At 39.8% G+C, this 23,278-nt stretch overlaps 1 protein-coding gene across 5 annotated transcripts in view; it reads left to right on the top strand.

The window, feature by feature from the left end:
• The window catches only part of TRPA1 (transient receptor potential cation channel subfamily A member 1), a 148,917-nt gene extending 127,285 nt beyond the window's left edge, over positions 1-21,632 (top strand). For all 5 annotated transcript variants that reach the window (XM_056522145.1, XM_056522144.1, XM_056522143.1 and 2 more), the window contains 9 exons: positions 2,205-2,349; positions 4,643-4,732; positions 6,225-6,400; positions 12,586-12,715; positions 13,797-13,979; positions 15,493-15,561; positions 15,880-15,999; positions 18,620-18,720; positions 20,818-21,632. In XM_056522145.1, the coding sequence (XP_056378120.1) occupies positions 2,205-2,349; positions 4,643-4,732; positions 6,225-6,400; positions 12,586-12,715; positions 13,797-13,979; positions 15,493-15,561; positions 15,880-15,999; positions 18,620-18,720; positions 20,818-21,016 (1,213 nt within the window). In that variant the 3' untranslated portion in view covers positions 21,017-21,632. The remainder of the gene's footprint in view (positions 1-2,204; positions 2,350-4,642; positions 4,733-6,224; positions 6,401-12,585; positions 12,716-13,796; positions 13,980-15,492; positions 15,562-15,879; positions 16,000-18,619; positions 18,721-20,817) is intronic.
• Positions 21,633-23,278: the final 1,646 nt, after the last annotated feature.

The raw sequence follows: 23,278 nt of genomic DNA, 5'->3' as shown, positions 1-23,278 counted from the left end.
TTAGCTTGCACTCCTCCTGGAGGCTGGGGGCATTTCTTCAGGAGTTTGATGAACTTTGACCAGCCCCCCCCCCCCTTGTCATGAGGTCTGCACCACATTTTTTACATTTGCAAAGCTTTGTGCCTAAAGTACATGCTTTATAGTACTCTAATTAAGCCATGTAGAACCTATAGTATATGGTGCTAGTTTACAAGAAAAAACTACAATTAACGCCAAGAAATAAACATATTTACTTTTGCTAATCTTTGTGCCCAAATTGCATGCTTTTTATAACCCTAAAACACCCATATGGAACCCATATAATGCAAATACACAAGAAATAAGTTCATAAAATGACCAAAGAGAAATAATTTTGTATATAAATAATAATTTAGCACCTTTTATTGCTTGTCACTGTGCATGGAAATCCTCCTCTTCTGGAAAGACTGCAAGCTGTCTGAGTCCTCTGTGGATCTCAAAGGTGTTAAGCTGGATTATACACTACACTGAGGCACAAGAGTGAGCAGATATAATCACAACCCCAGGTCCAACATATCTTGTTGCCAGGACCAAAGATTGTCCTTTCGCAAAAAGGACACATTTTTTAATGAAGTATATTAGGAAAATGCTCAGTTTTTAAGGAAGTTTCTTACGACAGTAACACATTAATTGTTTGCACCGCCCCCCAGCCCAAGACTTGCGTGAGGCTACGGCTCTCAATCTACGGATTTGGCAGAAGTCCCATAGACTTGCAAATTCATTAATTGGAAACAATAGTTTCAAGAAAGTCTCTGGCTCAGGCGGATTGAAAATTAAATCAAATATCCTGCCGCCCGAGCCATCACTCGGCTTAAAACATAGACTTCTGGCTAAAAAGAGGTTGCCCTGATGCACTAACATATTTCCCATTGAAGCCACTGGGAAAAAAAAAACACACTAAAAAGGTGTAGGTGGAAGAGAGAGTACGTTTACAAGTAGCTGTTTTGTTGTGGAACATTTTACTGGCAGAAATATGTTAAATGCATCTTATTAGCACTATAGGGAACACCTATAATATACTCCCAGTTGTTTCATAGGCTAACACGGTCCCATTAAGCAGGATTGCTGTTGCAGTATGAGCATTAGATTTTTACAAACACTATTAGGTTGTGCATTTGTTGTAGTAGCTTGGAGCATGAGAGCACCCAAAGGCCTATTGCTTTATCGAGGAGCCAGGAATTTGTACTGGGGTACATGAGCTATAAGGTACAGGACTGAATGTATGTTATCAATACAGAGAACATTATGCATTACACAGCTTCCTCTTCAATAGGGAGAAAGGTACTTAAGGTTCTAAAACATCTATATGCCCTACCCCAACAGTGCACTTGGAAAGCTTGTACTGTATCTCAGAGTACCTACATAGACTGATAGATATGACTTTGTACATAATTTGTACATACTGAGGTACAGTATGGGCTCACAGTGGTCTATGGACTCCATAATAGAGATCTGTAATAATATAGCCATACACATGAGGCTTTAAATTGCTATTTCAGCTTGAAATATTTATTACCTATGCACTGAAATGCTGTTCTATGGAAATTCATCTTTACTATGGTCTTTCATGTTGAACATCCTGAATTCTAGCAATTGGAGGGACCCCAAACAATGTAACATTTTGCCTGCCCTTAAAGGGGTACTCTGCCCCTGGACATCTTATCCCCTATCCAAAGGATAGAGGATAAGATGTCGGATCGCGGGGGTCCGGCTGCTGGGGACCCCCGGGATCTTTGCTGCAGCACCCCGCTGTCATTACTGCACAGATCAAACTCGCTCTGTGCGTAATGACGGGCAATACATGGGCCGGAGCATTGTGATGTCTTGGCCCTGCCCCTCGTGACATCACAGCCCACCCCCTTAATGCAAGTATATGGAAGGGGGCGTGATAGCCGCCACGCCCCTCTCCCCCCCCTAGTGACATCTGTCTAGGGGCGGAGTACCCCTTTAAGATAGATAATGAATGCTTCATGTTGATTCTCTCTTTAGGAAGACAAATCCTTCAAATGACACATAATTTAGTTATTATTATTTCACACATATTGTGGCTATTCAGAACCAGAAAACTATCACATAAGTGTATATTAGGCCCAAGCCTATAAGGGTCTTACAGGGGCTAAATAAATCATGTTAATGAACATCTATATACTTTATTCTTTTCTCTTATTGTTTTGTTTGTTTTCCAGGAGAGCATATGGATATAAAGCACATCTTCTTAACTTAGCCATTTACTCATTGGGACTTATTCCCCTGACACTTCTTATAGTAAATGCTGTGGCACCAAACAATGGCACCAATTCAACTACCAAGCATGAGCCTTTGGAACTTCAGGTACTTCTAGGGGGCTTGCACAAAATGCCTGAAAAGGTGATCTATGTGTAACAGGAATAGTCCAGGCACATGTAATTTGCAAACAGGGCTAAATTTGACTAAATCCAAGCTTTAACTGGAAACTGAATTCTTATTTAACGTAGTCCTCCTTCACCTCACTTGATCTAGCAGAGAGCAGAAAGGCACATGCATACATTACTCTGGTCTACCCAGCAGGAGCAGAGCTGGGAGACACCCTCACAAAGAGGGATAGACTTGGGAGTCTTCTCCCTCAGAAATTTTTAGTAGATTCGGCATAGAAACTAAGCTGAAGGCAGGGCCGGTTCTGCCTATAGGCAAAATAGGCAGATGCCTAGAGTTCCCCTTTTGATAGGGGCGCCACCCAGCCAGCACCACCGTCTCACCCCAGTAGTAAGGTAATTAACTGAGGAGGAGGTTTGTTACAGTGTGTCATCCCAGTAGTAAGGTAATTACATGAGGAGGAGGTTTGTTACAGTGTGTCATCCCAGTAGTAAGGTAATTACATAAGGAGGACATTTGTTACAGTGTGTCACTCCAGTAGTAAGGTAATTGCATGAAGAAGGTTATTACAGTGTGTCACCCCAGTAATAAGGAGATTACATATGAAGGAGGTTTCTTACAGTGTGTCACCCCAGTAGTAAGAAGATTACATAAGGAGTGGGTTTGCTACAGCCCTAGTAAGGTGATTACATGATGAGGAGGTTTGGTACAGTGTGTCACCCCAGTAGTAAGGTGGGATGACCCAAAGGGCAGAGCCAATGGGCAGGATTAAAGGGGGGAGGGCAAAATTAGCTTTCGCCTAGGGTGGCAAAAATCCTTGCACCAGCCCTGGCTTAAGGGAGGCATGTGACCAAAGTTCCATGCATTATTTACAAATATAGCAATAATATAGAGATATTAACCCCTACCCATCCATAACACCGCAGTGTATGCAGAGGTGGAAATGCAGGTTACACCAGTTTATATCACAATACTAAGGTACTAATTCAGACACAGAGAAATAATTTCTGGGCCATACAACAACTTCAGTAACTGTGAGACACTGTAAGGACACTGCATGACCTTCTCACCACATTGACCTTACTATTATGTCATTGTCAGGAATTGGTTGGATTTGAATTTTACCATTGTTATTAGCATTGCATGAATATTAAAACCTTAACACCTAAAAGTAGAATCTCTTCAATGGGAAGTGTTTTTTTTTGTGGCCTGTAGTTGAGGGCACATACATAGGATGGCTGGTTCCTGGTGGGAAAGTATTGGCAGAACTTAACAACTATGCTGTGTCCAGTAGAGGGCGGTGGTGCAAGTGTTTGGGTGAGAGTATGTGCATAAACAGTGTCATAACATGCTTTTTGAGATATAAACAGTACTATATATATATATATATATATATATATATATATATATATATATACAATTCTTTTTTTTTTTGCAATTTAAAAAAGTATGGCAAATATCTAAAAGAAAAGTCTCAAAAACCATTTCAAACTGTGTGTGCAAATAAGAGAACTACTTTAAAGCTAGTGTAGTGGAGAAGCGTACAACTGAGCAAGAAAAACAGTACCAAAATTGAGTCCTAGCACTGGCCACCAAGGTGTTGATAACTGCAGTATTGAAGCACCTAAAATCTGTTCTGTAACCGCAGACATGTACCTGAAAACTCCTTGGCCCAACAATGAGAGGTGCCCGGTGATGCGCTCTCACTAATGAAGTAAAAGTACAGAGACTGTTTTCATTCAGTTAGAGATTCTATATTACACATCTATACAGCAGGTAGGTCATAGCTTGACCAAAGACATTTGCCATATCATGGATGAAGATCTATAGACAGAAAACTTTCTACCATAAACAGTTTTCTGCCTTCTGATGCCAGAGTTCCACTGCAAAAATGAAGAATTATAATTTTCTGCAGGCCTTCTTCATTTCAAACAGGCTTCTTATGCCTTCTAGCAGACCAGGTATGATACCATGATACTAAGGCTAGGGGAATAAATGGAGCCTACCCAGGACACTAAAAGAGTTCTCTAAAGGTTCATTAGAAGCATGCACAGAACTGTGGGTTAGGAGACAGGGTGCAGTCCTCAGTGTCCTTACTATGTGTAGGCTGCAGGAACCACAAGAGATAGACTTACTGCTGCTACAGAGTGGGGATCCATCATTTGGTTACACTAGAACAGACTGACAAATGTCAAGACATCACTGAAGATGACAATGTAATTGATAACGTGTAACTGAAGGTGCTATATTTCTTTTTGTACTTTACTTTCAGGACACATATTTCACACGCACGTGCATGAGCATTGTAATGCTCATGAGTATTTTTGGAGTTGTGAAAGAAATTGCTCAGATGTTTCAACAGGTATGCTACTTTATAAAGACGGGACAATGTAAATCATACATAATTCTAGGCATTAAAGAAAGTTACCCAACAGGGAAATAGCTTGAATTGAATGGGCCCACAACAAAATCTATTAATGGCCCCTCTATTGTTCCTTATTAATTGTACTACTGTCTCTTAAGTAATAGAGGGGCTTTTCGGCCAACAGATATTACAACCACTGCATACCCTATAGTTATGCTAATGCTACCCACTCAAGTCATTTAAAGTGATATGTAATGCTGTAAAGCTTAGATAGATGTCAACCCAGTCCACTGATTTTGGCAATGCAGTGCTTTTTATGAGATTATATATATATTATACAAAGCTGCACATCCACAATCCACAATTTGGCAGCCCTTTGGCAGGAAGGTGTTCACACTGGTGGGGTTCTCTGTGGTGGCCATTGTTGTTGTGATGCTTTGTCTGAGGGGTGGTATGGCCTGGAGCCGAGGGCTTGGTTGAGCAGCACTGGGGCTGCCTGCCACTGGGTCATTCGCTCTATGGACTTGGTGTTGCAGAGACGGTGGTCGCCGCCCAGAGCTACGCCAGTGTTAGGTTGGGGACCCAATCTTGACGTGGTGAGTGGGCTTGTACTTTTTGATTAAAATGTATACAAACAACCTGTTAGTTTTTGAAATTATGCTGAGAAGCAAGTAGATCAAAATAGAAATTGTGGATGTGCGGCTATATTTCTCTATTTTTGTTTTATATTTTTATGTTATATTTATACGTTTTTTTCCCAGAACAAGGAATAAGTTCAGAAAGAGTAACATTTCCAATTTGATTTTCCGTCTAGCAAATTTCACACCTGAATATATAATAAAAATCTAAAAATGCACCAGTGCTCCCTGTGTGAATCTGGCCGAATCAATGAAACAATTGGGAATATTTATCAAAACCTGTGCAAAGGAAACGTTGACCAGTTTCTCGTAGCAACCAATCAGATTGCTTCTTTTATTTTTCAGTGGCCTTTTTAGAAATAAAACAATCAATCTGATTGGTTGCTATGGGCAACTGGTCAACTTTTCCTCTGCACAGGTTTTGATAAGTCTCCCCAAATGTGTGCCCACACTCAAGTTTATGGAATGGCTGCCACTGGAACAGTGTCATTAAGTCTGACCTAAGTCCGGATTCACACATGCATGCTGTTTTTGAGACAAACACAGGAGTACATACAAAAACTAAAATATTTATTTCAGTCCTAATACTTTTGGATTCATTCTTGGCTTTGACAAACCCCATTCATAAAACGATTTAAAAAATGCAACAAAAACCTCAATAATGCCTCTACATCAATCTTACCTAATTGCAGCCATTGCTGTACTTTACATACATATTGAAAGGTTAAAGATTGTCATGTACCTTTTGTCTTTGATACACAAGAATACATTGAATTAATTGCCTGAAGTATTTATTGTCATGGCATTTTATGTTCTGTTTTATTATTTTTATATTATGTTTTACATTTTAGAAATTCAAGTATCTTACGGACAGCAGTAATATTATAGACTGGGCAATCCATATTTCCAGCATCCTTTTTGCATCAGCTGTCTGTACAAATCCTCTTTACGTGTCCAGTTGGAAATGGCAATGTGCAGCATGTGCTGTGTTTACATCATGGGTCAACTTTCTCATTTACCTTCAAAGGTAATAAATTATTCAGTGTATAAAAGGTTCTATACTATCGTAATCACTGCTAACAGTATCAGAATGTGTAAAGAAGATTCTATCCTATTGTAATCACTGGTTACAGTATCAGAATGTATATAGAAGGTTCTCTCCTATTGTAAATCACTGCTAACAGTATCAGAATATATAAATAAGGTACTATCCTATTGTAATCACTGCTAATAGTATCAAAATGTATATAGAAGGTACTATCCTATTGTAATCACTGCTAATAGTATCAGAATATATATATAGAAGGTTCTATCCTATTATATGAAACTCCACAATGAAAAAGAAAGAAAGTGGAGCGCTCACCATTCCGTAGCAGGCAGGTCATGCAGATGCGGTGATCCAGGGACCGGACACCAGTCCGAGCAGGGAGGCGGCAGATGGAAACTGGGGGGAGCTCAGTCTGACGCCTGAGCTCCCCCCGGTTTCCATCTGCCGCCTCCCTGTTCGGACCGGTGTCTGGTTCCTGGATCACTGCATCTGCGTGACCTGCCTCCTACGGAATAGTGAGAGCACCGCTTTCTTTATTTTTCAATGTGGGGTTTCATATGTGACTATCTTGTTTCTCAGCGTGTAGCGTTCACCTTGCTACCGTTATCTCCACCTTAGTTTAACATCCATAGTTTGATAGTAGTCATATAATACGGTGGTGCTGGCTATACTTTCTCTCTTGGGGACAATAGTGTCTCTCCTATTGTACTCACTGCTAACAGTATCAGAATATATATAGAAGGTTCTATCCTATTGTACTCACTGCTTACAGCATCAGGATGAGTATGGAAGGTTCTATCCTATCATAATCACTGCTTACAGTATCAGGATGTGTAAGGAAGGTTGTATTCTATTGTAATCACTGCTAACAGAATCAGAATATACACAGAAGGTTCTATCCTATTGTACTCACTGCTTACAGTATCAGGATGTGTAAAGAAGGTTCTATCCTATTGTACTCACTGCTTACAATATCAGGATGTGTATAGAAGGTTCTATCCTATCATAATCAGTAATCACGGCTTAGGCTGGGTTTACAAATATCAGTTGTCTGGCACAGATTCCCTCCTGCGTGCACCAAAGGGAAACTGATTCATGAAATGATCCCATTCATTTGAATGGGACCGTTCACAATCATCCAGTGTCTCAATTTTGACGCCAGATAGTTGGAAACGCCGCAGGGCACAGGACAGGAGAACATCCTTGTCCGCCATGCAGAAACAATGGATGCCGGATGCCATACAACTGTCTTCAGTTGTGGCATCAGTTGCGTCGAGATCTAGGCTGAGTTCACCTATGTTGGATGCCAGATATTTGTGAACCCAGTCTAACAGTATCAGAATGTGTTTAGAAGGTTCTATCTTATGGTAATAACTGCTAACAGTATCAGAATATCTATAGAAGGTTGTATCCTATAGTAATCACTGCTAACAGTATCAGAATGTGTATAGAAGGTTGTATCCTGTTGAAATCACTGCTAACAGTATCAGGATGGGTAAAGACATCCTATAATAATGTCCAGTTGTCAATTTCTTTATGTATTTCCATGGGAAATACACTTATTTACACAAAGGACAGGTACTTTTTTTTCCTTTTTTTTTTTTTTTGCATTCACTTCCAGGCAGTGGAAGAGAGAGGTGGTATATGGTAACTATTAAAGCAAGTACAATAAGCAATTGTTTGAGCTGGTGATTGTGTGTCTGTATACAAGGGTGTGAAGTATACAAGTGAGTCGAAGTATAAAAGTGAGGGACTTTAAATTCAGGGAGTTTAATTAAAATATTTGATTGATTTTTTTTTACTGTTAATTTTTACAATCCCCAAATCTAGTATGACCTCCATGTTGGAAAAGGCAGTCCAGTGTGCATCTTGCACAATGTATGCAATCATATACACCAAAAAGAGATTACTAGATATCCACAACAAGTAATAGGAAACTTACAAAATCTTTATTAATCATATTGAACCTACATAAAAATACAGAAAAGCAAAGAAATGGCACAGCAAAGTAACACCATGGATAACATTTACCAAAGGTAAGCTGTAACAAAATATAGGTGAGTAGTCCAGATACAAACAGAGGGCGTACCCTGAGGAAGTTCGAAGGAGTGAAACATATGTAGGGGTTGTGCATATCCCTGAGTAAGACCTATCATGTCATATGGTATATGGTATTGTTGTGTTAGTCAGATCTATGCCTCAAGTGTACTCTTTACCTTACTTTACTCTATTACCTGTGGCACTCTAGCCCTCTGAAAGACATCTTGTATCAAGACTACTCACCTATATTCGGTTACGGCTTACCTTCGGTATATGTTATCCACGGTGTTACTTTGCTGTGCGATTTCTTTGCTTTTCTTTATTTTTATGTAGGTTCAATATGATTAATAAATATTTTGTATGTTTCCTATTACTTGTTGTGGACATCTAGTAATCTCTTTTTGGTGTATATACTTGAATTCATTACTAGTCTGGTATTTCCCTGTTTGGATTTTTTGTCCCACAGGATGCTTTTTGGTGTACAATGTATGCAATCCTTGAACAGCAGTTTGAGGGTGCATATAGTTGTGTGATATGTGTGCTAGTTGTTCATTTGGAAGCCCAGATCCCAGAAGCATTGACAACTTGGAGAGGAGTCTCCTGCTCCCTGAGCAAGTACTCTCTGGGGTAGAGGTGGGGGAGGATATTGGGACGGAGGTGTAGGACAGTCAAGCAGTTAGCTGGGTTACAGTTAGAAAACAGGGTTGAGGGAAAAGTGTCAGGGAGGCTAGTCCTTAACTGGCACACCCCACCAAGTTTGCCCGGTTGGCATATGAGGGGATGCCATTCCAGAGCTAGCAGTACTGCAGCAGAACTCTGCCTCTGACCGCCAGGGGGGTGACTGCTCCAGTAAGGAGGGAGGGAGGAGTGCAGGGCAGGCCAGACAGGTACTGGTAGTGGCAGACTCAATTATTAGGGGAAAGACGATCTGTCACAAAGACCGGGATTGCCAAACAGGGTGTTGTCTTCCTGGCGCTCTAGTTCGGTACATCGTGGATCAGGTTGACAGGTTGCTGGGTGGTGCTGGAGAGGACCCAGCAGTCATGGTACATATTGGCACCAATGACAAAGTAAGAGGTAGGTGGAGTGTCCATTAAAAATGATTTCATGGACTTAGGCTGCAAGCTAAAGGCAAGGACCTCCAAGGTAATATTTTCTGAAATATTACCTGTACCACGAGCCACACCAGAGAGGCAGCAGGAGATTAGGGAGGTAAACAAGTGGCTCAGAAGCTGGTGTAGGAAGGAGGGGTTTGGGTTCATAAAGAACTGGGCCGACTTCGCTGTCAGATACCGGCCCTACTGTAAGGACAGGCTGCACCTCAATGAGGAGGGTGCAGCTGTGCTTGGGGAGAAGATGCCTAGAAGGGTGGAGGAGAGTTTAAACTAGGGACTGGATGGGAGGGAACCTACAATGTAGAGGGGGAAGATAGTGCAGATAGAGAAGGGGGACCTATTAATATACCTGGGGATGGAGCGGAGGGAGGGCTTAGAATAGTATAATAGGTATAACAGGTATAATAGGGATAGGCTTCACAGGAAGAAAAAACATACACCTTTTGAATTGCATGTTGACCAATGCCAGAAGTCTTACCAATAAAACTGACGAACTGGAGTGGTTGATGTCTGAAGGAAATTATGACATAGTGGGTATAACAGAGACTTGATTGGACGATAGCTGTGACTGGGCGGTCAACATACAGGGTTATAGTCTATTCAGGAAGGATCGGACAAAACTGAAAGGGGGAGGGGTTTGTCTTTACGTAAAGTCCAGTCTGAAGGCCACACTGTGGGGGGATATATGGCAGGGAAATTCTGATGGGTTTGCTATAAGCCACCAAACATTAAGGAAGAGCCAGAAGATCAATTACTGAGGCAAATAAACAAGGCAGCAAATCAGAATGATGTGATAATAATGGGGGACTTTAGCTATCCTGATATAAACTGGGAGACTGAGACCTGTGAATCTCATAAAGGAAACAGGTTTCTGACAACTAAACTAAAGACAATTATCTGTCACAAATGGTGTAGGGCCCGACCAGAGGGGCGCCCTACTAGACTTAATATTAAATGTAAAATATGTGTAGCTCACTTAGGATAAAAGAAATAATGTGCTTGAGGTTAAAGGTGTTGCCTTCACCCAAAAGGCCTAATGTAATGTGTAGAAATTATAAATAAAAAATATTTATGTGAACCAGTCCTCAAACGCACAGGGGAGAGAAAAAGGAAAAGACTAGTGGAGATGGGATCCAAGAAATGGTCTTTATTATATAAAAAGGATATATATGACCAATCGCCTAGCAGGGCCCTTGCTAAAGGCGAATGGAATATACTGGGTAAAAAATAGATATAATAAAAAATACAGAATATAGTAGGATTAAAATGAGATAAATATGATGGGTAAGTAGCACCAAAGAAAATTCATTAATTAAATATCTGCTGCATATATCAGGAGAAAACGTTCTCAGTCCATATAATTCATAGGGATATTTCAATGAAAAATCCACAAGAAATGTCCAGAATGAAAAGTCACAATTAGTTTGGGTGTGTCCGGAGTAACGATATATGGTAGTGAGTGTAGCGACAATAGCTACAATAGGAAATTCATGGACAGGTAATGCAGACAATGTGGCAAACACTGTCAGCGATGAAGATGTCAAGTCTCGGTGCACAGCACCACTCACCCTCCTTTGGAGTCCTCAGGTCCGGGCTGGCACGGCTGAGTCCGGCACTCTGGATATCAATGCCCGCCTGGGTGGTATGCTGGGTGAATGGCTGAATCTCCGGGGGTCCGAGTGTCCTGGGCTGGCACGGGAGGCGTCCGGCCTTGGGGAGGATGATGTCCAGGAGTAACTCTGCCGACCGGGGCTGTGAGAGGATGCAGGTAACAGGTGGTGCGGATTGCACGTATGAATAAGGTGCTAACAGCGCGCATGCAGCAGTGGTCCCGGAATCGCGGGCATCCAGCTGTTGCAATTGGAATATGGCAGATACAGTCTATTTGAAGTGATATACACTTATGGATAAGGTGCAGATAATGGGCTAGACACGTTTCAGGGCCGCGGGCCTTTTCTTCATTAGCTATAGTCATGAATAAGGTGCTAACAGCGCGCATGCAGCAGTGGTCCCGGAATCGCGGGCATCCAGCTGTTGCAATTGGAATATGGCAGATACAGTCTATTTGAAGTGATATACACTTATGGATAAGGTGCAGATAATGGGCTAGACGCGTTTCAGGGCCGCGGGCCTTTTCTTCAGTAGCTATAGTCAACCCGCGGCCCTGAAACGCGTCTAAAGGGTATTTATATATCAACTGGCTCAAGAAAGTTAAACAGATTTGTAAATTACTTCTATTATAAAATCTTAATCCTTTCAGTACTTATGAGCTTCTGAAGTTAAGGTTGTTCTTTTCTAAGTCCTCTCTGATGACAAGTGTCTCAGGAAAACCCAGTTTAGAAGCAAATCCCCATAGCAAACCTCTTCTAAACTGGGTGTTTCCCGAGACACGTGTCATCAGAGAGGACTTAGACAGAAAAGAACAACCTTAACTTCAGAAGCTTATAAGTACTGAAAGGATTAAGATTTTTTATAGAAGTAATTTACAAATCTGTTTAACTTTCTGGAGCCAGTTGATATATACAAAAAAGTTTTTTCCTGGATAACCCCTTTAACTTTAATAATGAAAGGGAATATCAGGTGATGGGTGGGATTACAAATTCATGGGGTGTGTATTAGGTATACATGCCCCTTAATGTACAACATCCCCACGCCCTGCCTGTATAATGCCTCCTACACCAAATATTCACTCCTATTATTAATTAGGTTCACGCTCATCTGACTTTTCCAAAACTATAAACCCTCATATTTAAGGAATGGGAGGGCATGTCCAGAAATCGTAAAACGTTGTGTGTGTTTAGGACATCCTAAGCTATTAAATAACAGTAAAATCTCAATTTTTGGGGGTTTGCCATAGGTCTTCTCTAATGTAGTGCAGGTAAAAATTGTCCAACAATTAGTGAGAGTAAATGCTATTTCCTTTTTGTTATATTATTCTTATAAGAAATACTAAATGCTCATTGATGGTAATGGTGAGTAACTTGTTTAATGTTTTAAAAATTGTTTTAGGTTTGAATCATGTGGAATTTATATAGTAATGTTTTGGGAGATCCTGAGAACACTGGTGCGAATTGTATGCCTATTCTTTTTCCTGATTTTGGGATTTGGATTAAGCTTCTATATAGTACTAACTCCACAGGTATGTCAGCTTTTAAGTTTATATATTTTTTTTTTTACATACTGTTATATTGACTACAGAACAAGGAGCATCATTATGATTAGCATTTCTATATTATTGTGCTATAGACAATTACTTATCATCAGAGTCTTTAGTAATTATAATTGCTTTATATTTTTTTGTATTAAAAAATATATATTTCAGATATATGATATCTAAATGAGTACCACTCAATTATCAATACAAAATGTGTAAAATGCATATACCCTCTCAATAATTATTGCTATATGACCTCCCAAATGCATAAAATATATACATTTTTATTATTGAATATTACATTACAAATGGAGGCGTTCCACCCAAGGGGGATAAAACAAAAAGGTGCCACTCAGGTTTCGCAATCACTGCCTATGTACATAGATAATAACGTTAGCTAGAATATATAAAAAATAATCATAATGTGGATAGGTGTAAATACCAATGGTTACATAGTAACAATTACTGCAAGAGTGCACAGACACAATACTTCATCATACCAACACTTGTTGAAGGGTAGAGGGACAATGGAGCGAAGTCACCCCAACACGGCATTTCGGCAAACCTTTGTCGAGGGGGTGGTATCGCTCTGGTGTCCCTCTGCCCTTCAACAAGTGTTGGTATGGTGAAGTATTGTGCCTGTGCACTCTTGCAGTAATTGTAATATGTAACCACTGGTATTTACACCTATTTTTTGATGATTTTTGATATATGCTAGCTAACGTTATTATCTATGTACATAGGCAGCGATTTTGACACCTGAGTGACACCTTTTTTGTTTTATCCCCCTTGGTTTGAAGTCCTCCATTTTTAATGTAATATTCAATAATAAAGGTTTATATATTTTGTAACAATATGGTTTAAATTACTCAATTTTTTTCATTTCATGGTTTCATTTTATGTATTCTATATTAAGTTTTACTTCTGTAGATCATACATATGGTCAAATGATAATCGAGGTACAATGATTTCTGTTTACATCTCACAGTGACACTATCATTATTGAGCCTGAATATTGTTTTGGATCATATGATGTAATTCTCTCTTTTTTTCCTTTGTTTTCTAGACGGCATTCAAGACCCCTATCCTTTCTCTAATGCAGACCTTTACCATGATGCTTGGTGATATTAACTATCATGACAGCTTTCTGGAGCCGCTGCTTCAAGATCAGATGGAATACTCAGTTTTAGCATTTTGTCATCTGGTTGTATTCACTTTGCTTATCCCAATCCTTCTGATGAATTTACTTGTAAGTTATACTTATCTCTGAACATTGTTAAGGTTAATTTATTACTGTGCTGTCAAATTAGTGAGATATGTACCTTAAGAGCTACTACCCTGGCTATCTGGGACAAGTGTCAGTGTCCGTCCCTGCTACCTACTATTAGCTTCAGTGCTCCACTGCTCCTGCAGACTGGGGACCTACTTTTATAAAAAATTGCAATAAGTCCCTACACCACAGGAGCAGTGGAGCAATGAAGTGAGACAGTATGCGGGCCTACAATTATATATGGGGGCATTTTGGGGCCTAAAACGATATTGGAGCCTACAGCTTTTTATGGAGGTGCAGAGGGGCCTAACTACTTTATGGGGACAAAAAGTGGGAAATGTTACCGTGTGTGGGGCAATGCACATGGGTATTTTGTGAAGAGGTGGGTATTGTACTGGAGAAAGGAGCCTAAAATGTTTGTTTGGCTGGTTCTGGGAAGACAAGTATTGGCCAGAAGAAATCTTAATGGCAGTCTAGGCAAGACCGCTAAGGCTGGGTTCACACCACGTTTTGTAACTATGGTTCTCGTATACGACTGGGAGCAGGGGTGGCGGGGCTTAATCGCCCCGCCCGCACTCAGCCGTATTCGGGAACCGTATTTAATGCATGCCTATGAGCTGACCGGAGTGAACCGTAGCCTCCGGTTGGCTTTGTTTTCGGCCGTATGCGGTTTCCCGACCACAGGCAAAAACGTGGTCGACCGCGTTTTTGCATACGGTCGGGAAACCGCATACGGCTGAAAACGAAGCCGACCGGAGGCTGCGGTTCACTTCGGTCGGCTCATAGACATGCATTAAATACGGTTCCCCAATACGGCTGAGTGCGGGAGCCGCGATTAAGCCCCCCTCCTCCCAGCCGTATACGGGAACCGTAGTTACAAAACGTGGTGTGAACCAAGCCTAAGAAAAATAAAAGTAAATAACTACGATCAGAGAAGACGTTGCCTGGGAATCAGGAGACTGGGTAGATAGGGAGAGTAGCAGGGGGCCTGGGGAGAAGATATGGAGTAAAGTAAAGCATATGAATTGTATATTCATTACAAACATGTCTCTAATATGGGGGTACAATTTTTGGAAATGGACTGACAATGGGTACTTTGGGAAAAAAAAGGCTAGGAACCACTGTATTATATCGATTTATTTATCTGCCATATGTAGGTTATAACAGCAGATTTGATATGGTAAACACCATATCAAAGCGAATGCCTCAGGCTGGACATACCACTACTATACTATTTGCAGAAAGAACACATCAGTTAGGATGTAATACTGCTTTCCTATGTGTGAGAAAGGGTTGCTATTATTCATAGTATTTGCTAGTAATGCTGTATCCATGGTACTACCCATAAGCAAAAGTTGGCCACTTTAACTTCTAGTAAATGAAACAGATATGTCTGGAGAACAGTGAACATAACAGATATGTGTCTTTTTTTTTTATCTACACAAGATTGTCACTAACCCCATTGTTTTATTTTATTTTATTGTACCTATAGATTGGTTTGGCTGTTGGTGACATTGCAGAAGTACAGCGGAATGCAGCTCTTAAAAGGATTGCAATGCAGGTAAATTACATTACCTTAAAATGCTTTTTTAAGCTTAAATTTAAAATATTTTATTATTGTATTACAAATAAATAAATAAATAATGCACCAAGAAGGAGTTGTTGGAGTGTAATGAAACTTTAAAATGTGTGAATGACCATCCTGTTTCTCTCAGTGCAAAGATGTGCCTCCTCTCAAACTCTGTCAACTGCCCAAAATGTCTTTTAATGTTTCATAGAACAAGTCTAGTTGATAACGGGGAGGTGTACAATCTATGCTTACTTATCTACCTATGTACTGTATCTGTTATAACTATTTTGTTGTATTTTTTATGTTTAGGTGAATCTCCATACAAATTTAGAGAAGAAACTTCCATACTGGTTCTTAAGGCATGTGGATCAAATCAGTATTACAGTTTACCCCAACCGGCCAAGACTATGGGGAGTTGGTCTTTCATCAGTGAGTACTGTTTTCTTTTGCTATGAGATTTTTTTTTAAGTTTTTGTTTTTCCCCAGCCACCTTTTCTGTGTAATTTGATTTAGCCTCTGTTCACATTGCTGTTGTGATTCTTATCTATTAGTTCCTAGGTCCTAGGGACGGATATATCAGGCTTCTGTTGGTTTTTATGATTTTTTTTTTACTAATAAAATGCAGCAGATTCTACTAGTAAAAAAAAATCATAAAAACCAACAGAAGCCTGATGGATTCACTATAAGACAACAGATTCTGTGGGAATATAGTTTAAAATATTTAACCAGATCCAGTTTAGCCCTCCATTTTTGCCACTAGTGTAAACAGTGGTTATAGTTTAACCCCTTAAGGACCGGGGTTTTTTCCGTTTTTGCATTTTCGTTTTTTGCTCCTTGCCTTTAAAAAATCATAACTCTTTCAATTTTGCACCTAAAAATCCATATGATGGCTTATTTTTTGCGCCACCAATTCTAATTTGTAATGACGTGAGTCATTTTGCCCAAAAATCTACGGTGAAACGGAAAAAAAAATCATTGTGCGACAAAATTGAAAAAAAAACGCAGTTTTGTAACTTTTGGGGGCTTCCGTTTCTACGTAGTACATTTTTCGGTAAAAATTACACCTCATCATTATTCTGTAGGTCCATACGATTAAAATGATACCCTACTTATATAGATTAGATTTTTTCGGACTTCAGGAAAAAATCATAACTACATGCAGGAAAATTAATACGTTTAAAATTGTCATCTTCTGACCCCTATAACTTTTTTATTTTTCCGTGTATGGGGTGGTGTGAGGGCTCATTTGTTGCGCCGTGATCTGAAGTTTTTAACGGTACAATTTTTGCATTGATAGGACTTATTGATCGCTTTTTATTCATTTTTAAATGATATAAAAAGTGACCAAAAATGCACTATTTTGGACTTTGGAATTTTTTTGCGCGCACGCCATTGACCGAGCGGTTTAATTAATGATATATTTTTATAATTCGGACATTTCCGCACGCGGTGATACCATATTTGTTCATTTTTCTTTTTATTTACACTGTGTTTTTTTTTTTATAGGAAAAGGGGGGTGATTCAAACTTTTAATAGGGGAGGAGTTAAATGATCTTTATTCACTTTTTTTTTCACTTTTTTTTTGCAGTGTTATAGGTCCCATAGGGACCTATAACACTGCACACACTGATCTTCTATGCTGATCACTGGTTTCTCATAAGAAACCAGTGATCAACGATTCTGCCGCATGACTGCTCATGCCTGGATCTCAGGCACTGAGCAGTCATTCGGCGATCGGACAGTTACTGTGTAACCCCGCGTTATATCAGGAGAGCAGGTCCAAGGGCGTACCTGTACGCCCTTGGTCCTTAAGGGGTTAAAGCTGTTACTTTTAAATGTATCTTGGATTAACTTTTCAATATGGCTGTGAATGCTTAAAAGCGTTTTCTAACCGCCTCTAAATTGTTCAGTACTGGTGAGTGTAAACCGATTAGTAGTGGGGGCCCAGCGATCACCTATACAGGACCCGGCTCGGACTCGGCTCTGCTCTGCTAGATCAAGTTTCGTACCCAGCATGTCAGCTGGTCGAAACATGCCCCCTCCATTCAACTCTATGGAAGAAGTTGAGACATTCGAACGCTGTGCCTCCGCCTCTCCCATAGAGATGAAAGGAGGGGGCTGGTTTTCAACAGCTGACTTGCTGGGTGTGAAATGTCACTTCCTTGAGCAGAGCCAGGGGGAAGCCGAGGCCCCATACGGGTGATTGTGGGGAGTCCCAGTGGTCAGATTGTCTTGTGGATAGCAGATACATTTATTACCACTGGACATCAACTTTAATATGTTGTCTTATCACGATTGTGAGTAATGGGGCAATATTCAAAGACTTATGGCATAAAGGCCATGAAAATCCACATTAAACATCCTTATACAGTGACTAGTGCACCCATGTGTTGAAGTGCAGGGCTGGCTGTGTCAAGTAGTAGCCTTCTGGTGACCCATAGTGGCACTATAAGATGAGCAAAAGTCTACAGTGACTTTCAAAGCAACCCAACTCTAGTAGACCTGTTGGAACATCTCACTATACCTATCCTAGGTAGAACGACTATCCTAAAACCATCATATTTTGCTTATTGTATTGTTGAAGAGACAATAAAGCTTTCTGTTCAACCACAACTTCTCCATCATTCCACAGTACAGCAAATGTCCACTTGCTTTTGACAGATGAGGTAAATATTTGGAGAAAGTAATATTTAGACCTAAAAGCTTTTTTCTCTCTTTTTTTTTAATCTAATCAAAAACAGAGAAATTCATTCCTTCTCATGGGACAGCTCATTTTCATACAAAGCTGCCCATACCTATAAAGCATCAATGGAACCCAAGAACCTGAGCAGGGTCCCCCAATAATCTAATATAGTTGGAGGCAGCAGAGACTGTGTGGCCTATGTGACTCCCTTTAATTAACCTAAAAAAGGGCATTTCTGTCCCAGATACAACTAAACTGTGAAAAACAACACAATTAAATTGGTGCTGCATGAAGGTATAATGCTTTGTATTCTTCTAACAGATTGTAGAGTGATATATAATTCATATATATTTTTCAATTTTCTAGAACTTGGTTCATTTTTTCCGAGTTGCTTGTGATGAGCTTAAAGCCGAAGCTCCTAACAATGATAACACAATGGAAGTGGAACTTTGGAAGCAGAAGAATAGGTTTGTATTTACTATGGGGGAGATTTGTTAAAACCTATCAAGAGGAAAAGTGGCTGAGTTGCCTATAGCAACCAATCAGGTTGCTTCTTTAACTTTTGAAAAGACCTCTGAAAAATGAAAGCAATCTGATTGGTTGCTATGGGCAATTCAGCAACTTTTCCTCATGACAGGTTGTGATAAATCTCTTCATATATCTTAATATTCTTTTCTTTTTAAAGCTTGTGAATCCAAAAGTTATAAAATGAACTAATATGATGTCTGGTAGAGATATGCACCTTTCTTTTAGTCTTGTGAACAGCCTCCGGATTTTCAGCCATGACATATGAAAGTCAAAAGGGTACTCCGCTGCTCAGCATTTGGAACAAACTGTTCTGAACTCTGGAGCCAGCGTCGGGAGCTAGTGACATCATAGCCCCGCCTCCTCATGTCATCACGTCCCGCCCCCTCAACGCAAGTCTATGGAAGGGAGCGTGACAGCTATCACGCCCCTTCCCATAGACTTGCATTGAGGGGGCATGGCATTTTGTCATAAAGGGGCGGGACTATGACATCATGAGCTCCTGGCGCCGGCTCCAGCAATCGGAACAGTTTGTTCCAAATGTTGAGCATTGGAGTAACCCTTTAAAGGTGTTTTTATTCATAAATTGCATAGGAGATCAGAAGCAACAACTTACGCCTCTGGTGTAAGCTAATAAAAAGCATGATGCTGCGCCAGGTCCACTGTACAATGGATCCAAAAGGTGTTTGACAGACTAAATTGACTTATGATCTGTTTAGAATTCCATTGAGGGTTTTGGTTTGGCTTAATAGCAAGAAAAGCTCAATATACAGTCCCAAATAGAAATGTGACTATGGTCTAAGCTTGGGAATGAGGACTGACAATAAAAACAAGCATACTATAGAGATGTATAGATTCAAGTAAAGCACTGTTCAGACTGTACAGAGGTTGGACATAGATATAGGAGATAGACTGTAAATAACAATATTAGGATGTCAGTTAAAGAGGTTATCTGAAAACTGTACCCAAGGTCCCAGCCATCAGACTCCCCACCAATTAGATATTTATCCCCTTATTATTATTTTTTTTTAGCATTGACAAAAATCATTTTCTAATTTAGTGATATTTTTATGTTGTCTGCACGGGCTTTGTCATTTTTCTTCTTGTTCTACGCCTTCAGAGGCCTGAGTAGCGGACATACTGGTTTTGCACTGAATTTAACACTTATCCCAAAATCCTTTTCGGGCAAATTTTTTGCGCAAATGTACTCCAGTGACCAGTTTAGAATTGTGTGAGAGCTTTATACTTTTATTTGTACTTTCCAGGGTAAACATAATAAAACTTGAGGGAAAACCAGACATCTTTGCTGATAATAAATTACTCCCATAATCTACAGAGCAAGTGCTCTGGAATTAAAGGGGTACTCCAGTGAAAACCTTTTTTCTTTTAAATCAACTGGTGGTAGAAAGTTAAACATATTTGTAAATTACTTCTATTAAAAAATCTTAATCCTTCCTGTACTAATTAGCTGCTGAATACTACAGAGGAAATTATTTTATTTTTTGAATTCTCTCTGATGACATCACGAGCACAGTTTTCTCTGCTGACGTTATTATAGTAATAATAACAATTTATTTATTGTTGTCCTTAGTGGGATTTGAACCCAAGTCCCAGCACTGTAAGGCAACAGGGCTAACCACTGAGCCACCATGCTGCCCTTAGCATCTGCTATGCACGGTTGCTAAAATGGACAGAGATGTCAGCAGAGAGCACTGTGCTCGTGATGTCATCAGTGTTCCAAAAAGAAAGGAATTTCCTCTGTAGCATTCAGCAGCTAATAAGTACTGGAAGGATTAAGATTTTTTTTAATAGAAGTAATTTACAAATATGTTTAACTTTCTGCCACCAATTGATTTAAAAGAAAAAAGGTTTTCACCGGAGTACCCCTTTAAGAGTCAGGAGGAAATTAATGTGTTCTGACAGCATTATTTATAAACTTTACCCACCTGAACTCAAAATATACTTTGGCATGTAAAAAAAATGATTTTGTGTAAAAAACAAAACAAAAAAAAATGATTTTAATATTTGCCCAATTTTAGGCTAAAAGACCTGTCCTCAGTAATGCAGAAGCAGCATGAACTTATCAAGCTTATCATTCAGAAAATGGAGATTGTATCCGAGGCAGATGAAGAAGACCAGCAGGATCTCTTTCAACATAATAAACCAAAGAAACAGAATACAGAGCGCAAAGAAAGCAAATGGGATTATGTGGTGAAAGCTGTAAAATGTAATAGTTGAACTGGTGCAATGATTCCTCTGTATTCATTTCACCATAGAAACGTATTTTAAGTGCTGCTTACATCTGATGTATTGAAATGTGTCAGTCAGGGCCTAAATCTGGTCTGTGTCCTGTAACTAAATTCCACCATGTTTTCATTTAAGGTTCAGGCAGTTAGTTTTATTAAGTAGAAGTTGCAGGGTATTGTACAATAACAATCATTGCTATTTATTCCCTGTCCCAGGAAATTCCTTACTTCTATCTCAAAGAATGGATGTTCTGGTCATTATTTGTTGAATGTTTGTTCCAACACTGAATTTTTTTTTGCAGACTAAAAACACTTACCCTTGCTTTTTTGCTGCTTATAACTGACTACAGGTCTGTGTATAAGGGACAGGTCCTAATAATGACAGAACTCCTATCAGGGCTCATGCACAAATCTCTGTAGGAGTCTCTAGGTGCATGATACCTCCCATTTTTTATACAAAGCACATAGAACATTGTTTTATATGTCAGAAGCCATATAAAACATCTGGGGGGAAATATGTAAGTATAGCAACACATGGGTATTGTGCAACAAGGCTGTATGGCTCTGTATACTACTATACAGATGTGTCTTCACTAATCTTAACCGTCGTTTGGTTAAGGGCTCAAATTTCTCATTTAATCAATGCAACACACTTCACCCACATTTTTGAAGTCCCACATGAAAGTATATGTATGCAAATGTGCCAAACGTAGTCACTTTTACACTATGTTCAGTCTATTAAAAACAATAGATGTGAAGGGTGTATATTGGCATACCGGTGGGAAGATTTTCCATCTTGAGCCGCAAGCAAAGGGTTACTTTCATATGTGAACTGAACCTCATATAGAGTGAGTGGAGTATTGGATCGGCACTGATTACTGCTATGGAGCTACACTGCTGTTGTGGGCTGGTGGGACAGAACGTGGAGCACAGGAACACAGATGAAATACATGAACACAGTGGTGCTCTTTCTTTAAAACAGGGTTTATAAATCCAAATAGAGACACAGAAATAGAAGGCACTCACAGTTCTGATGTCATGCAGTATTTTTTATTGCAGGTGCTTTATAAGTCCATAAGTGGGATGCCGGAGCAGGATCAGGCAGGTACTACGGCACCTGCCTGATCCCGCTCCGGCGTCCCGCTTATGGACTTTTCAAGCACTTGCAATAAAAAATTGCTGTGAGTGCCTTCTATTTCTTTGTCTCCATTTGGATTCATATAACATCATATAGATTAAAAATCTGTAAGAACAGAATTTTTTTCTTCCAAAACTTCCAAGAAAAGGAATTACAAAATGGTAGCATAGCATTGGTAACAGGCAGCACACTTGGTTATTTTTTTCTCTTCTTGATGTCGATCTACAACCACTGATTCACAAACAAGTTCCTTTTCTTTTATAAATGTCATACAATCCAACTAGTAGATAGGGCAGTCATGTAACTAAGTAAACATGTAGGCCAGGTCCATATAATAGTTTGGTATCAACTAAAGTGCTGGCTGACTTATTCTTTGTCTGCAGTCATGTAACCATACATAAAGTAATCAGAGCTTCGTGTCCAATGTCATGTACACCTATTAACCCCGACATATGTTTCAGATATTTCTTCAGGAGGGGAACTATCTGACTCATGGTAACATGCTCCTTTTATATTTCAATCACTGTGGTAAATGAGAGGAACTTCTGAATGCTGGCACATGTACAGCCATGCACAAGAGAATCACAGGTCCAGAGAAGCAAAGTTCACCCGACATATTCACCATGCACCCATTTTTCCCAGGTTGCAATGCGGCCAGGAGCTGACTCACTAGTCAGCTGATGACAGGGAGCCTGCCTGCTTCAATGGGTGGAGGGATCGCTTGGTGGGAGAGAGATCAATCTGCAACTAATGCAACAGCTATAGGCACCCTGATTGAAAACCACAGGTCTTTTGAATGGATGCAGCTCATTTATGTTTCAATGGGTGGGGTGGCTGATGTGTGGAAGGGAGGGAAATGGAATTATTTGATTTGTAGGCAAAAAAAAAAGTTCAAACAGGAAATACCAGTTCACAAAAAGCTAGCCACAGTGTTATGGTAATCTCACAACATAGCCATTTAGCCCCAAGAAAAGCACAGATCCTTCCTAAGCATGTCCATTACTGTTTGTCAGGTACGTACTAAAATCACCTTATGGTGGATAACCCCTTTAATATTACTATACAAATAGTAGGATGTAAGATGAACCGGACCTGGTGTTGCAGCAGTAAGTTGGT

The sequence above is a fragment of the Hyla sarda genome, chromosome 5 (assembly GCF_029499605.1).
Source record: "Hyla sarda isolate aHylSar1 chromosome 5, aHylSar1.hap1, whole genome shotgun sequence".
Taxonomy (NCBI): Eukaryota; Metazoa; Chordata; class Amphibia; order Anura; family Hylidae; genus Hyla; species Hyla sarda.
This window is presented reverse-complemented; position numbering and strand designations above follow the sequence as displayed.